At 39.1% G+C, this 15,551-nt stretch overlaps 3 protein-coding genes across 3 annotated transcripts in view; 2 read left to right on the top strand and 1 right to left on the bottom strand.

Annotated features, from left to right (window-relative positions):
- Positions 1–125: 125 nt before the first annotated feature.
- On the bottom strand, positions 126–3,384 carry LOC145466335 (uncharacterized). Its single transcript, XM_081450045.1, has 3 exons — positions 3,030–3,384; positions 1,752–1,941; positions 126–1,478 (listed from the first exon to the last, which is right to left on the bottom strand). Exons 1-3 carry the CDS (start codon positions 3,375–3,377, stop codon positions 832–834), a joined length of 1,185 nt encoding a protein of 394 aa, XP_081306171.1. The 5' UTR covers positions 3,378–3,384; the 3' UTR covers positions 126–831.
- A 430-nt stretch (positions 3,385–3,814) lies between these two features.
- LOC145466336 (macro domain-containing protein LA_4133-like) lies at positions 3,815–10,975 on the top strand. Its single transcript, XM_081450046.1, has 5 exons — positions 3,815–3,897; positions 6,614–6,677; positions 7,336–7,415; positions 8,576–8,723; positions 9,401–10,975. Exons 1-5 carry the CDS (start codon positions 3,826–3,828, stop codon positions 9,724–9,726), a joined length of 690 nt encoding a protein of 229 aa, XP_081306172.1. The 5' UTR covers positions 3,815–3,825; the 3' UTR covers positions 9,727–10,975.
- Positions 10,976–14,937: 3,962 nt separating this feature from the next.
- The window catches only part of LOC145465467 (docking protein 2-like), a 10,080-nt gene continuing 9,466 nt past the window's right edge, over positions 14,938–15,551 (top strand). The window contains exon 1 of the mRNA XM_081449249.1: positions 14,938–15,551. This exon is cut by the window's right edge and continues 521 nt beyond it. The gene's annotated coding sequence lies outside the window, so the exon portion shown is untranslated.

Genomic DNA, 15,551 nt, shown 5'->3' with positions numbered 1-15,551 from the left:
TAGTTCTCTTGTTTAGCTCTGAATGCACGTGACTACAAAACGTTACTTGTTGTGCAATTTTAGCAGTTCAGATAAGAACTTTGAGATTATGATGATGTACTGGTATTGAAATTAAACGAAACCCTGTTGAATTACAAGCAGTAAATGATGGCTTTATTTGTATTGTGTACTGCCAAATGGAGCGAGCTTTGAACAGAACGGACGAAATTTTAGTGGATATACTCATAAAGAAGTTTCAAACTACCCTCAGTTTTGGAATGGACTGGGCAAAATGGGATCTCTCGTCAGCTACCACTAGTACTTTGCATGCTAACCCCGGCCGCACGTAAGTAAACGATGTAGGAGGACAGTTTGCGAAGCTGTATTGAAATGGGTGTAAACCAATACGAATTCCGCGTGAGGTAATATCCCTTTGAATTCGATTTCTGAACTCAATCTGGGAAAATGACTTGGCAAGAGATGGGAGGGGATGCTAGGAACCACGTAAACTCCTATGTAAAGTACTTCAAATTCAAATTTCAGAAATGAAAACTATAATGATAAAACGGAAACTGTCAGAGATCGGACAAACTTGCATTTGGGACAAGATCTGGACTTCGCACAATTCCGGAAAAATGGTCAATTCTGTTCAGTTATGAACGAATTCGTCCAAATCTTTATTAGCCGATAAAGCAAAGTATTTGCATCACATCAGTTTACACAATAATTGAATTATTTTGAATTAGTTGCAGTCTCGAGAGCGGCAAAAATCCACACAACGTTTGCTGAGCACACTTCTATGTCGAATTTAGACATGGTGCTGGAGTTTATAGCCTAGACTTACAGTATTTGTTATAACTCGTCTTTTACATTATCCGGCCTAACATAATCCACATTATAAACTTCCTTCAACCGTTTCCTAAACGCTCCCATTGCATGAGAAGGGACATCCAAACTGTCGAGGATTGCCTTTCGTTGAACCTGAAATTCCGAAGACCTCATGGCGTACTCGTAAAATTGCGCGGTTTTTCTAATTCCATGGTCAAGCTGATGCGGATTCCAACGAAGAAATTTCTCCGCCATGGAAATATCCAACGGGCCACGCGTAACAGAGGGGTAATAGTGGGTACCCCATTGGTTAGGCTTATCAAACTTTACCGCAGGGAGACCAAGGTGCTGGGCCATATTTCGGAGCAATTCTTCGAGTGTCACTTGTTCTCGAAATGCAAGGTTGTAAGCAAAGTTATACACGTTGTCTCCATACTCCGGAAGGACTACCAAAAGATTCGCCACATCTTCAGAAAAGACGAAGCTGAGAGATCTAGTTTGGAGGCTGTGTGGTATTACCACTGGCCGGTCAAATATGTCTTGGAATCGCATCCATAAAAGGTAGTTCCAGAATCTGTTGGTGTTGTCACGGAGACCAATGACGTCAGGCAGGCGTAGAATCAAGTAAGGGATGTTCCACAGTTCATTTTCCCTCTTTATTACATCTTCACCTGCAAAACGAATGTTCCACCATTTAATTGCTAATGAGACTGCGGCACTCGCTCGAGCCACGTGACCCGAAACAGATTGACTGCGGCAAAATCAAAAGGACTAGGAACTAGACAAGAGATTCCCCGGGCGTTTCAATGTAATTCAAAAAAAATTTCATTTTTACACTAGCCTTCTCTAGCTCTTGCAGTATGCACAAATATGTTTACGACGACAACCAGAATAAAAAGCGCAGTCCTTATTAATCTAAAGTAGTTGGGTAGTGTTTTACTTACAGTCCAGCTTGGCGCTACCGTAAGGGTCCTTACGAGCATGGGCCTCTCTTGTATTCGGATCCTCTGGACGCACAGCGTCCTCCTCAAGCGTGGGCCCATCGTGGGAAGGCTCCTGACAAACCTCGTACACTGAATCAGTACTGATGTAGATGTACCGTCGAATCTTACTACGCATCTTGCCCATAAAATCCTGCGGAAATACAGAGAACCTTAAACTTAAACGTGAAATAGCTTAGAGCGAGGAAACGGATGCGATTGGGTAAGCTATTTGGAAGTCTCAGAGAAACAACGAAAGTCAGTTGCCCGGCGCTACCACTCCCTCAATCTTATTTTAAACTCGCGCATATTTTATTTCGGCTCATTGGACTCCCCTCGTTTTCTTGAACTGATCGAAATCGCGAAATTTAACATGCTGCAATTTGACAATTTGCTGAAAGTGCTCGCACTAGTTTACTACCAAATCAGGGACATGAGAAATAATTTACTAGAGTCATTTCATATATTACTTCTCTCGAAATGCCATTATTTTATTACTTCAAGAAATCAAATGCTTATTAAAGAGGGTCTCACTGGGGTTAATCGTCAGTCGTAAAACGCCTCCCCGGGCCAAAGATTGTGTCGTTAGACGTAAAGTTGAAAATTTTAGCCGTTAGCCGTAACAAATATTTAAAAAAAAAAAAAAAAAAAAAAAAAAAAAAAAACTAAAAAAATGAAAGTCTCAACATCTCTTGTAAATACTTTTTTTTTGACTTGTTTTGTGGCTTGTTTGCAATATTAGACTACAATTCTTATAATGATACGTTTTTCAGTCCCGGGATGGTCCTTAGACCTTAAATTAAATATGTTTTACGGTAATTAAAATACGTTTTTAGCTTTTTTTAAAAAAATGAAAAAAAAAATTTAACTTATCAAAACAATGGAAAATAAATTAACCGTTAGCAGCAAAAAAGCCAAAATGTTAACCGTTAGCAGTGAAAGCCACCATCTTATTGACACCCTCATTTAGTAACAATGATTGTTTCTCTTTGAAGTTTTTCATGTAAATTGTCACGCAACGTCCAAAAGACAAATATAAATTACCTGACCTTCTATTCGGAGACATGGTCAGACTAATAACCTTTCATATGTCGCTATAATTTTGAGGGTTGACAATGTCATTCGAATCAAGCACTACTTTAAATTATATACGTGAGCTCAAGCACGAGTGTTGCCCAGATCACGTCTAGACAAGCAACAAACTGATATTGTAAAGTGAAATGACAAAGGACCCCTGTTTACCTTGATATGGCTTGGTTTGTACCCACTAAAGTCGATCACTGCATCAAATATGCCTTTTTCTCGAGTTATGTCACCTAGTTTATCAGCGCAGACGTCAAAGTCTTCCCGGTCGCACTGTACAAACTTCACCCATGGCTTGATTCTTAGAGCGGAGTCCCAGTACCACGTTCCTCGATGCAGAATGGTGATGTCGTGTCCTCTGAGTTTCAATCGGGCTACTGTTTCGCTTCCTAACATGCCATCTCCTCCAAGGACGAGGATTCTCTGTTGATAACGCGATTGTGCTTTGCCGGTTGTAGCAAGGCTTAGCAAGAAAAGAATCAATGCTGCCAGAGAACAGATAGCCATGGATCCCGAGAAATTCCGGTCACAGTATGCTCAGTATGTCCACGCGGAAAAATACCACAGAAAGGGCTCTGTGAGCTGGCATATTTCAACTGTCACGCAACTTCCGGTTCTAACTCTGGCACGCTGATCAAATGTACATCGTTCCCAGGGCCCGGCAAAATAATCATGTAGATAGAATCTGTTCATCTGTTTAACAAATAACGGATCGGTCCCGAAAGTTTCTATCAGCCGAAGTCACTCCAACGAAGAAAGGCTAAATAAATTTGCGCGCCACTGCAGTTCTCAGCGAGGTCCAGGAATGATAGTTTGTGTTGTGTATTTGAAGTACACAGTCTGCTGGTGCTGTGCAACATTTTCACGGCTCATTTCGCTGCGGATTTGCTGCAAGTTCGCTGCAAGCTGCTTAGTCACTGTTTGTGGGTCAGTGATGTGAAAACTGATAGTTAACATGTTCTATCGAACATGCCTTTCCCTAGTCAATAGTAGCAAGTGGATAGTTCCTGCCAGATGCCATTCCGGGGTAAGTTATTTTAAATTCCTTTCAGTGTTGATAGCTCCTGAAATGGCTACGTCAGTTATCTCTCAGTGTAAGCCTCAGTCTGTCGCCTGAGGGTTAGGGTGATCAGGCAAGGGCGGGTGAAGTGGAGAAGGAAAGTAACCCCGCTGGGATCTTGACAACTTAAACATCAACGTAGTAACCGGGTTGAGAGGGGGGCGGGGGGAGGGGGGTGGCAATGGTATTCAATGTTGTCAGTTTGTTTCTTTTGCACCTTTTTATACTCGTTATTGTACTCCTATATTTAAGTTGATTTGATGACCGTCAACAAATGTGGCTGTGTCTGGAATTGAGTTGAGCTATGTCACGTCATAAGTTATATAATTGTTATAATAACAATTTTAGTAGGCCCTGTCAACTTTGTACTAATATCTTGATAAGCTTACTACCCCCACCCCCTTTTGGCAGCAGTATATTCTACCAAATCCTGAATGTAAAATGCCTGTTGACAGTGATCCCTATTGCCACCAGCCAAACCTACACATGACCCTTATTGTGTAGTTCTATAAAATATCCATGGCCACCCCAAGGTGGGGTTACCTGAAAACACTGACCCCCGGTCCGCAGACCCCCACAACGGACCGGGTCTGCAGACTACCCTACGGACCAGTCCATGGACTACCCCTACGGACCCCCTCTACGGACCACCCTAAAATAGTGTAAAAATAATAAATAAAGATTTCAGTTATGGGTTGTCTAATAGATTCAGACTCATATTGGTGATTTCTCGAGTGTTACACTGTGCAAATGTAACAGACTTGGGTTTTTAACACCCCATCCCCCCTCCCAAAAAAATGCCTAAAAGCTATTTTCAACGTAAGGAGATGCCGATGGTAAGAAGGAAAGTTCTTACCTTCCCTTCATGGCTCAATCTGGCTATGGAAGATATATTTTTAGGCTGTTTATTCCTGGTTGTATCTGTTATTCAGCTGAGCAAATTGTGAAGCCTAGAACGAGTTCACAAACCCACGGGAGAATGGGCTGAACAAAATGGCAGAGGGGAAAGAACACAAATTTTGAGGCTTCCCGGAGGCTTCCCCGTACGCGTCTTTCGTATACTTTATGGCCACAGCAAAGGAAATGGCAGTGTGTGAATCCGGGTCTGTTACATGTACATTTGCACAATGTAACTTTCAAAAAATTTCACCATCACGAGTAATCTATTAGACAACCTGTAACTGAAATATTTATTTATTTATTATTTTTATTATATTTTGGGGGGTTTTCTGTAGAGGGGGTCTGTAGGGGTGGTCCATGGACCAGTCCATAGGTAGTCCACGGAACCGGTCCGTAGTGGAGGTCCACAGACCGGAGGTCAGTGTTTTCGGGTTACCCCCCAAGGAGGGTTGTTAGAAATTCCAAGGGGGAGGGAGGTATAGAAATCCAAAACTTTAAAAGGAAAGTATGAACCAAAACTGGAATTTCCAGACGAATGAGAAGGGGGTGTATCAAAGCAAAACAAACCTCCATGGGAGGGGTGTCGATATTTCTGGGAACACATTGTGGTAACCCTAACCCTTAGCCCTAACCCTGAATCTAAAGTTTAGTGTTAGGGAGGGTTTAGGAAGGGCAAGGGATGAGGATTAGAGTTTAGGGTTAGGATCACCTTCATATACTGCATAATATTCAGCATTTGGAATTCTGCATTTGGTATTTGGCATTTGGTGTTTAGTGTTGACAAAATACTCTTGCAGATTCTTGTGGAGCATTTTCATGCTGGGGTATTCCACCCATCTAGACCGGCATCTGTAGACTGGTTTCATTTTGTGTTGAAAAAGTAGCAAACTAAAATACAAAAATGTTCACCATTTTCTTTTATTTTCTTCTCAATCATTTATGTAAGTGCCAAAAAGCCTGATGACAAAAAAAGAAGTAAAGAGGACGAGCAAATTCCGGCAGGTTTAAGTTAAGCTCATCGCCATTCGCTAGCAAAATGTCAGCAAACCAGTTTCATGAAACGAATTAAAGTTTTCTTCTTTGCCATATAATAAACATCTTATTAACTGAGCTAAGTCGGTCTGTAGGGGAGAATCTTGACCTCAGTTGTGGGTACAGACCTCAGTCAAGATTCTCCCATACAGACCTCCTGCTCAGTTAACAAGAGCTGCATAATGGCCATGCTGTCATTAAATAATACAGTGTTGCTATTTGAGTTTTGATTCAAAGATCTGAAGCTTCAACTGAATAATAAATGCAATCATTCATCCATACCATTGTAGCTTCCATTTTTTGAATATTATTGTCAAAATTTGATTGGATCGACAGCTAACGACCATTATTTAGGCAGAACACTTCAACCATTTTGACAATGTATTTTTTATTATTTTCGCAGTTAACTTTAAGGTTAAACATTCTACTGGAATTTGAAAAGAGTTTATTTTGTACAGATTATACATTGTTCAAATGGCTTGAAGGTTTAACCTCTCTGCTTGTCCAAGGCAGGTGAAATACAGTCATGTGCAGGAATCATTCTAATGCTTCAGTCTATTGCCTTCTTGTTCAAAAACATTATTTATTATTTGAAACGTATTTTATTCTTACTTTGTGACAAATGAAGGTTAGTAAATTTTCAAAATTGCTTAATATTTTGTAATCAAAAGAGAGACATCTGAAATAGTTTTCTTCCAGAGTAATTGTTACCAAACTTAACTTTATTTAACTGCTAGTATTCAATTTTTAGGGTACTGTTCATGCTGCAGTCATATTCTCCTCACTTGACAAGAAAGCAACTAAAAGGATAGAGGGTAACACATGTAATTAATAATTTTGTCCTCTCTGTATTAAACCACCAGTAAAATAATATATTATTAGCCTACTAGCCCAGACAGGTCTGTTGAATTCCCTAGGGTAGGGGTAAATATCCACACAATCCAAGTTCTCAAGAACAATAATGACAGGACAGTTTTCTTGAACCTATCTTTGTCCTTTAGTTGTTACAATGTAGTTTATCTGTGTATTCCAGTTTTGGAAGTTATTCCATGATTTTGTAAAATAAGTATCTATCTTTTGATATTTATTATTGTTATTATTATTATTATTATTATTATTATTATTTTTAATAATTAGATATATTAACATTCATTTAATTACATTTAAAAGTAAAAACCTTTACACAGGATTCTTTGTACTTACATTACATGTACATACAACTTGACTCTACTTTACACAGGTGTACATTGTATAAGTTACACGGTGGCACTACTAATACTTAACACACAAAAAGTAAATAAAAGTGTAAATAAATAAGTAACTAGGTAAATAAATAAATAAATGAATAAATAAATAAGTGAATAAATAAATAAGGTTAACAAGGCTTACAACACTACATGCGTTTTCCAACAATTCAGGAAACATTTTCATATTTGTTCTTGTTTTTGTTTTTGTTTTTGTTGTTGTCCCAAGTTGTACAGAATGACTTAACAAAGGAAAATGTTGATGCCATTGTCAATGCAGCAAACTCTTGGTTAAAACATGGTGGAGGAGTACGTTATAAAGTTTTTATTCTATACATGTAAATTTAAGATAGAAATTAGTTTAGCAGCTGTGTAGCACAGTTTTCTTCACTTAAGTGATATTTAGCTTTCAATACATGCTGGGTACTATGTAGCTGTTAGCTCTTGATACTTATTGCAGCCTTTGGTACTAGGTAATATTACTCTCACTGGCAAATAATGCGACATTAACAGGTCATTTTGCTGGTTTTACATATCAGGCTATAAGCAGTCTCACTTTATCTCTTTGGTAACAAGTGGAGATATAATGGTAGATTGGTAGAGGCAGTTGTAAGAATCAATCTGCAACCCCCCTCCTGCGTCCCCCCCCCCCCCCCCCACATCTGCTTGGTCATCCTAGTTTTGAAAGTAAAGCTGATGACCTTGATGGTCCTGTGCACGAACTTTAATGTACCATCTGGATCTGTCTGCCCCTCTCAACCAGAGGAGCCTTGGCACAAGAAAAAGATTGCTGACACATGATTGGCTAGAGTCTTGGACAACGATTTTATTTAATTCCCATGCTGGTTTGCTTTCCAAAATATCCCTTGTGGATATCTAAATGAACTTGCTCAATACCTATCAATAAAGGCTGGAAATTTAAAAGAGAATTAAAATTCTGACCGGAAGTGGCATTGACCTGGTTTGTGATGGAAGACTTTATCGAAAATTTTCCCTGTAAGCTAGGTTTAAACTTTCTGGGAGATATATAGGTGATTTCATTGAGCGGTTTTAGGGAGACATAAACCAGTGTTGTTTTCAGCAAAGAAATGAGCCTCAAATTAGTGAAAGTCTTTGTCTAGGAATCTAACCAATCAATTGGAGTGTCCAGAGTATCCTTTTCCTCATGCCATGTCTCACTGGCCAAGAGAGATTGGTAGATCTGGGCACAAGAATGAGGCTACAACTGTATACCCTATCAAGGACCTTACAATGTATATTCATACATGTAACCACAAATGCTAGCTTAATAAAATAGCTGGGTAGTTTACCCGTTATTCATTATTTACACCAACTTGGTACTTGTTTCCCAGTATTATTGAATCATTTTTCTGTTGTAGAGGGAGAACGAGGCTAGTTCAGATTATGCTCCAAGCAAACTGTACCGTTATCGTGTTATTCATATCAGCTTTTTTTCGTTACTTTACCAGGTCGCTGGGGCAGTTGTCAAAAGTGGTGGAGATCAAATCCAAAGTGAGAGTGATGAGTTTGTGGCTAAGAACGGACCTGTCAAGACTGGCGAGATTGCAGTAACTGGCCCTGGAAACCTTCCATGTAAAATTGTTATCCATGCAGTAGGTACGATATCATGTTTTATTGACTCTGTGTGTAGAAAAAGAAGACACCACAGGGTAGTCACTAGGTAGTAGAGATGGGTTGAACAGGTATCAGGGTGTGAGAGAGGAAGAGTCTAGAGACTACGAGATGTTCAGAGTTCCCATAAAAAAAGTTTTTAAGTAACATTGTGTACCTATTAAAAATAGAAGACGAGAGAATTAGAAAGGTTTAAAAGTTTGACTTCTCGAGGAGTTAGGTACAAAATATCAAGCACAAAAGATTAATACACCCAGTTTGAAACAGAATGAAATATCTTAAACTAAAATCATCACAGCTCGGTTTGACAACATTCCCCTTCCCTCCTCCCCAACAAAAGAAAAACAGCAAAAAGTTGTCATGCAACAATTTACCAAAATGGTCCATTCGTTTATTCCGAAATCCTTCGAGTCACCAAACCACCGCCTCTTGATGATTCCCTCCTGTCTGCGTTTGACCGTGTTTGTTTGACTGTGAACAATTGCACTGCGTCAATTTTTACGCTAGATAGTTGTTCATAACGAGATTATCAAAGAAAGGATATCACTACGGAAAATAAGAGAGCGTTATTTCTCTGTCCCACTATTCTTTTCCCAGAGAAGAGAGGCTACTTCAAGGAAACGTTTCTATACTCTAAACTCGTGCACTTTAATTTGGTTTAGGCCCAGTGTGGGAAGGAGGCCAGAAAGATGAAGATAACAACCTTCACACAGCGATGTACAACTCCCTGACGGAGTGTCACTCAAGGCTTCTTAACAGTGTGGCTGTTCCCGCCATAAGCAGCGGTATTTTTGGCTTCCCGAAGGCGCGATGCGCCAAAATTCTGTTCTCTGCCGCGCTGGAATTTTTCCGCGCGGAGCCTAAGAGCTCTGTTCAACTGGTTCGTCTTACAAACTTTGACAAGGCCACTGTGGAGGTGTTCAAGGAGGCTGCAGCTGATCTTAATGATGAACCCGATGTTAGAGTTCAGTTTGGTCAAATATCATGATTCTTATTTATTTATTTCAGTGCTTGCTAGATATGCCCTGAAAAAAGCTCGTACTGTCACTGTGAGATGTTTCATCATTTTGTCTATTTACCTGTCATCGGTGCTGAAAAAGTAACTTAGTCCAAGCCGTGACATCAGTGAAATCGGGCAGTTTTGCTCTAAGTTTTTCACGTGAAGGCATCAAATTCTAAAATCAGAAATCTTAAGGCCCTTCAAGTTTTGATATTTATTGGCTATAATAGTATAAGACTTAAAAAGTTTATATTTTCTAGCACGTTTTCAGCTCGATAGCAACCTTTGGCTTGAAGGAAAATCATTTTTAAAATCCGACTTTTCCAAGTTTATAAGAAGGATTGTGCCTCACGAGGTTGAACTGATCGCATGAAATAACCGAAGTAAATTCCAGATGTTTTGATTGATGACTGTCCGCCATGTTGGTGCCCCTCCGTAGGGCACAAATATGGCCTTTTTATTTTTAACTCCATAGATTTTGAGAAACTTCGCATGTGACGGATTACTAGGCTCGATTTCCGCCGCTCTCTCGTGTCTGATCTGCGTCCCTTCCCTAAAATTTTTGGTGACAGTTAGTCTGCTGGCAGCCGGTTTTTTCCCGTAGGGTCACTTAGACGAGTGTTTAGTCATCGCGAACGCAAAAGGGCAGTACGGCGGTGGCCGAGTGGCCATTCCCCTTTACGCTGAAGCGTCATTCCTCAAAACCCTTGCTGAATTTCGAGAGAAAAACAGACTGCCAGCAGTCTAGGTGACAGTGTGCGGCCCGAACCTTGAAAACTGTACCCTATTTTAGACCAAAATCTGCAATTTTACATGCCCTATTTCGGACCGGAACGAAACATCGATACCCCTCTAATATGTTGCAGCAATAACCAGAAATGGCTTCCATTTGGGTAAGCATTTGAGAAGGGCTACAAATTTGCCAATGTTGATGCAAAAAAAAAAGACAATAGTTCCTTGAAAACAAAATACCCAGTGCCAAGCCAGAGTGAAAAACATGCCCTGTTTCGGACAAAAATGGTCAAAATCTCTACCGTTGGGCCGCAGACCTATAGAGCCCATATACTGGAGTACCCCTCCCCGGGTTAGGGTTAGTTACGCTAAATTTAATTCAGTAGATATGTAGATATTTTCAAGAACCATTATTGGTTAACGGCGACATGTGCACTAAAGTGACCTCCACGTGTTCACGCTCTTTGTACAGCGAGATTAATAAAAGATATATTTTTCAAACAAATAGCCGTGGTAGAACTGTTTTCTTCCTGTGGGCGTTTGTGTCAGTATGGAGATGAACAAATGATATTCCCAAGTTAGGCGTGTGCTAATTATCGAGATTATTATACATTGTAGGCACCATCTGTCCTCTCATTGGTTAAAAGCCCACAGCTAATTCTGGGAAACAGCGCAACCTGCAGATTATTCAGTAATCTGCTAGCAGATTAGTGAATAATCCGTAGGTTGCGCGCACAATGCATGATTTCCAAGAGCAACGTCAAGTTCACGTAAGAACATGGCTTGTCGAAAATAAACTGTGTTCGGTGCGATAATGGGTTTGTCGTTATTTTCTTTAAAACAATGTATAATAAAACAGTTATGTGATTCGGTTTTTGTGATTCCGGAATAATCAAGGTCTCGGTTAGTGTTATCAGCCTCAGCCTTCGGCCTCGGCTGATAACCACTACCTCGACCTTGATTATTCCGGATATCACAAAAACCTCATCCAATAATTGTTTAAAGTCAAAAGCATTCTGGAACGAGAGGGGAATGTTACATGCAAGGATAGATCATTTTGAGAGGGGTTCTTTGTAAATCTCTCCCTTTTCTCGCCACCGTTTTTTCCCAACAACTTTTAAGCCAAGTAGTGGGTGCCTTCAGATTTTGCCATAGTTCGTACTTGCGGCTCTTTTGAAGGCAGATGTCCTTGGTCGTTGTAGCTCGTGAGCGAAGTGTAATAAGCGGGGTATATGACCATTTTTGGAAGATAGGTCGAGTTTAAACAATGTGCTAAAATGGGGGATTTTGCGAGAGATGTTACATGCTTGTTTTCAAAAAAGAAAAAAAGCTTTTCGCTGAACCATTTTCATAACAATGTACTTTGTTAATTTTTAAGAGCCACGTCATGTCACCTAAAAATTAATTTGATGCCATGTTTGCCTCGGGACTGACGTAGATATGCTTTATTTGTGCTTGGCAATGTTTATTACAAATTTTATATCAGTAAAAAAAAGGAACTACAAAGGTAGAAAAACTTTGATATTACATATTAATTTGAGGTCACAATGGATGGTTTTTTAGTTGCGTGTTATTCATATTTTCTAACCGCAGGCATTAGAAGGTTATTAACGAAATGGGAGGAATATATTTTTAAGACCAAAAAGAAGAAGGTAATTTTACAAGAGATATATTATATTCAAGGGAGCTCAAAGCACTGCTTTGAATGTCAGATAGTGGAGGCCTTTTTCCACGTTATACGTAAAAGGTCCAATGCTTTTATGGAAATGACACTTGTACGGCTCAGTAAAAGTGTTTTAACGTGGTGAAATGTTACTACGTTGTATGTAGAGTTTTCTTTTGTTATTCTATTTGAAGAGCCTTTCTTTGGTGTTAAAAATATCTTCTGACGTTAAGATTTTAAACAACATATTTATTTAAATAAATTTTGCAGAAACAAAGTTGCAATAATAGGTGCCAACATCAATTTGAAAACGTCCGTTTGAGGTTGTCAAACAAGTAATGTATGCGAGGACACAAGAACAACTCTGACACCATATGCCAAATATAGTGCCGTAAATTAGTTTTGTATTGTTGTCCGTTGCCCTATTTTTTGTTATTCATTATCGACGGAGAACATCGAATGTACTCTGTTGAGTGAAGCTGTGAAACGAGAGGGGAAATGTTTGAAGCAAATATAGACTATTTTGAGAACAATGAATTCTTCGTAAATCTTTCCTTTTTCTCACCACCAATTTTTTCTAACTTTTAAGCCAAGCAGTGGGAACATTCAGCTTTCTGCCGTCGTTTGAATGCAGATATCCTAGAATTGTTTGTTGTAGCTCGTGGGCGAAGTGTAAGCGGCGCCTTGTATATGACCATTTGTGCAAAATACTTTAAATCTAATGCAGGAACTATGTTTTAGTAATACATGCTTGTTTTCACAAGCAGCAATGCTACAAAAAGTTTGATGTTTTGTCTAATTCAGGTCGCAAAGGATGTTTTTTTTTTGCGTGTTGTTCAAATTTTTAACCGTAAGCATTAGAACGTTGTTAACAAAATGGGAGGAATATATATATATATATATATATTTTTTAACAAAAAGGTTAACGTATTTTTTTCAGGAGATACCGATTATCAGTTCGGAAAGCTCAGAGATCCAAAGCATTGCTGGTATTATCAGAAAGTGTAAGCTTGTGTCCACGTTACGCGCAAAAGATCCAGAAATTTTTGTTTGGAAATGATTGACGCTTTCGCAGCCAAAAGTGTTTAAACATGGTAAGATGTTACGCCGTTCTATGTAGAGTTTTCCTCCATTATTTAACTGCACCGAATTGAAGAGTCTTTCCTTGGTATTATAAATATCTTCCAATCATGATTAACATCTTAACGCAACATATTTAAATATCTTTTGCAGAAATGAACTTGTTGCAATTCAGAATACGTTAAAATTAAATCGCCCATCACTCACTCGAGTCAGGTTATCAAACAACTGAAGTTATAGATGCAAATAACTATAGCTACATACACCACATGTTAGATATACGGTGTTGTATTGTTGTCCGTTTCCCCGCATTTTCTCATGATCTGGCTGACCCTCGACAGTTTTTCTCTTTTGTTTTCTCTTTTTACCCCTTTCAGATATTTTTATATTCAAATGAAACCTAAGTCATACACAGTGTTGTTTGTATGATCTGCACGAGGGAATTGCGAAGTTCGTTATTCCCGGCGTTGTGACGATTGAAGCAACCAAGAAGATATTGAGTATGAATACTCCCACCCGGAGATAAGATGCCGTGCCGAGCTGCTGCATGCATCACAAGTGACCCTTCTGTATTTTCAGGTTTCCTTAACAATTCCCCTGTAAGCTTTAACACTCCTGTACTGAGAGGAGCGAGAGAACTAGTGTCTTGTCTTCTGAGACACATGCTACATGTACATCAAACCTGTAAACTGAGCCTCGCAAGTCATTTTTTTTTGTTACATGATAGGTAAATTTCTAAGGGAGAAAAACATTAAAGTTAAAAGGGTGAAATAGGCGAGCTAGATCACGTTTTGCAAACGGAAAGCACATGCATTCATGAAATTCATGCGTTTATGGAAACTTAATCAACTCTCGCTTCACAGTAAGCAATAGCCTAAGGCTATGAAACTCACGTTTCACTGAGAAAAAAGCCGGTCATTCCATTTTACGCAGTAATAATAATAAAAATGGGTTCACCACCCACAAAACTCTCTCTATTGTCTCAAAAGAATCGTCGCTGGGGCGTCTGCTGCGGTAGATTTTATCGACAAAATACGAGATTACAGAGCGGTTGACCTCAAAGAATATTTGTCCAACGTTTGCAGCTCCATATACAGTGCTTCTCGTAAAACCACATTTTAACTTTTTTTAATATAAATAAAGATATTTTAAAAATATCCACTTATTAATATGCGTCCGTCATTTTAGCGTCAACTGGACTGATTATAAATATTTACACGAGGTGTAAAGCTTCACTGCAGCAGTTTTGGTATCAATATCGTCTGCTATCGCCTCGAAACGCATGATATCACTTAAGTTTTGAAAATAAAAATAGAGTGAAAGTGTTGGAACTTGATATGATAAAAAGACACTGACTCACGCCGTAAGAATATTCAAGCTGTTTTTCCTTAAAAACAAAGCCACCGCGACGACACTAGCATTAGTATTTTACTGAACATTTTTTTGAGAAATCTTTCTGCCTATTTTTGCATTGGCGGAGCAGTGAAAGCGAGAAATTTTTTAAGCAATTTTATAATCGCGCAATGTATTTCTTGTTTTCCCGTCAATCTCAATAGAAGCAGTGACTTGATTGGTCATTACTCGGCTATGAAATAATTCTGAATCAACTGATTGAACCTTAAGTACTTTGTTTTGAACGAGTTCAAGTTGTTTTCGTCGCTATTGTTATTATATGCACCTCCCTTAAACTGTACAACACGCAACTGTGAATGATTGAACTTCTGGTTTCTCGTTGAAATGTATATTGAAAAGCGGGACAAATATTCTTAGTTACGTACGTAAATTGCTGAAATGTAGCAAAAACTTTTATAGCAAACCGACTCATTGAGAGTAAGGTTTATTTTTAGCGATTCACGGACTTTGGACCATTTCGAGAATTTTGAATGATTTGTTTGTCAGCTCGTCACTTCGCAAATTACTTCATGTCTTCATGCTTCAAACATTTTGCGTGAGGATGTAGTCTTCGCTTTTATGGTGATGTAAAGAAACAATATATCTCGCTTAAACTGACGGTGCATTTGGAAGTTCGTTCATTCTGGGTGACCTTGGTGGAATATTGAAAAGTTGTTTTGTTTTGATTATATTTTCACTCATTATTCAAAGAAAGGTGGTTTCGAAGGGAGGGGCTAACCTAAACGCTCCCGGCTAAAATAATAGTTACATTGCTAAAACACGAAAACACAATTCACAACACCGGAGATCTTTTTACCGGCTTTTGACGTGCCTTTTCGAAGTGTTGAAACGCGCTTGTACAGCGTAATATTTGTGTTAGTCGTGAGAAGTAAAACCCAGTGAAGCGTAAGGATTGTCGCGTGATTTTTGACCCAGGATTGCGGTG

Source organism: Orbicella franksi, chromosome 13 (genome assembly GCF_964199315.1).
Source record: "Orbicella franksi chromosome 13, jaOrbFran1.1, whole genome shotgun sequence".
Taxonomy (NCBI): domain Eukaryota; kingdom Metazoa; phylum Cnidaria; class Anthozoa; order Scleractinia; family Merulinidae; genus Orbicella; species Orbicella franksi.
Note: the sequence above shows the minus strand (reverse complement) of the source record. Positions and strands in the feature narration are given on the sequence as shown.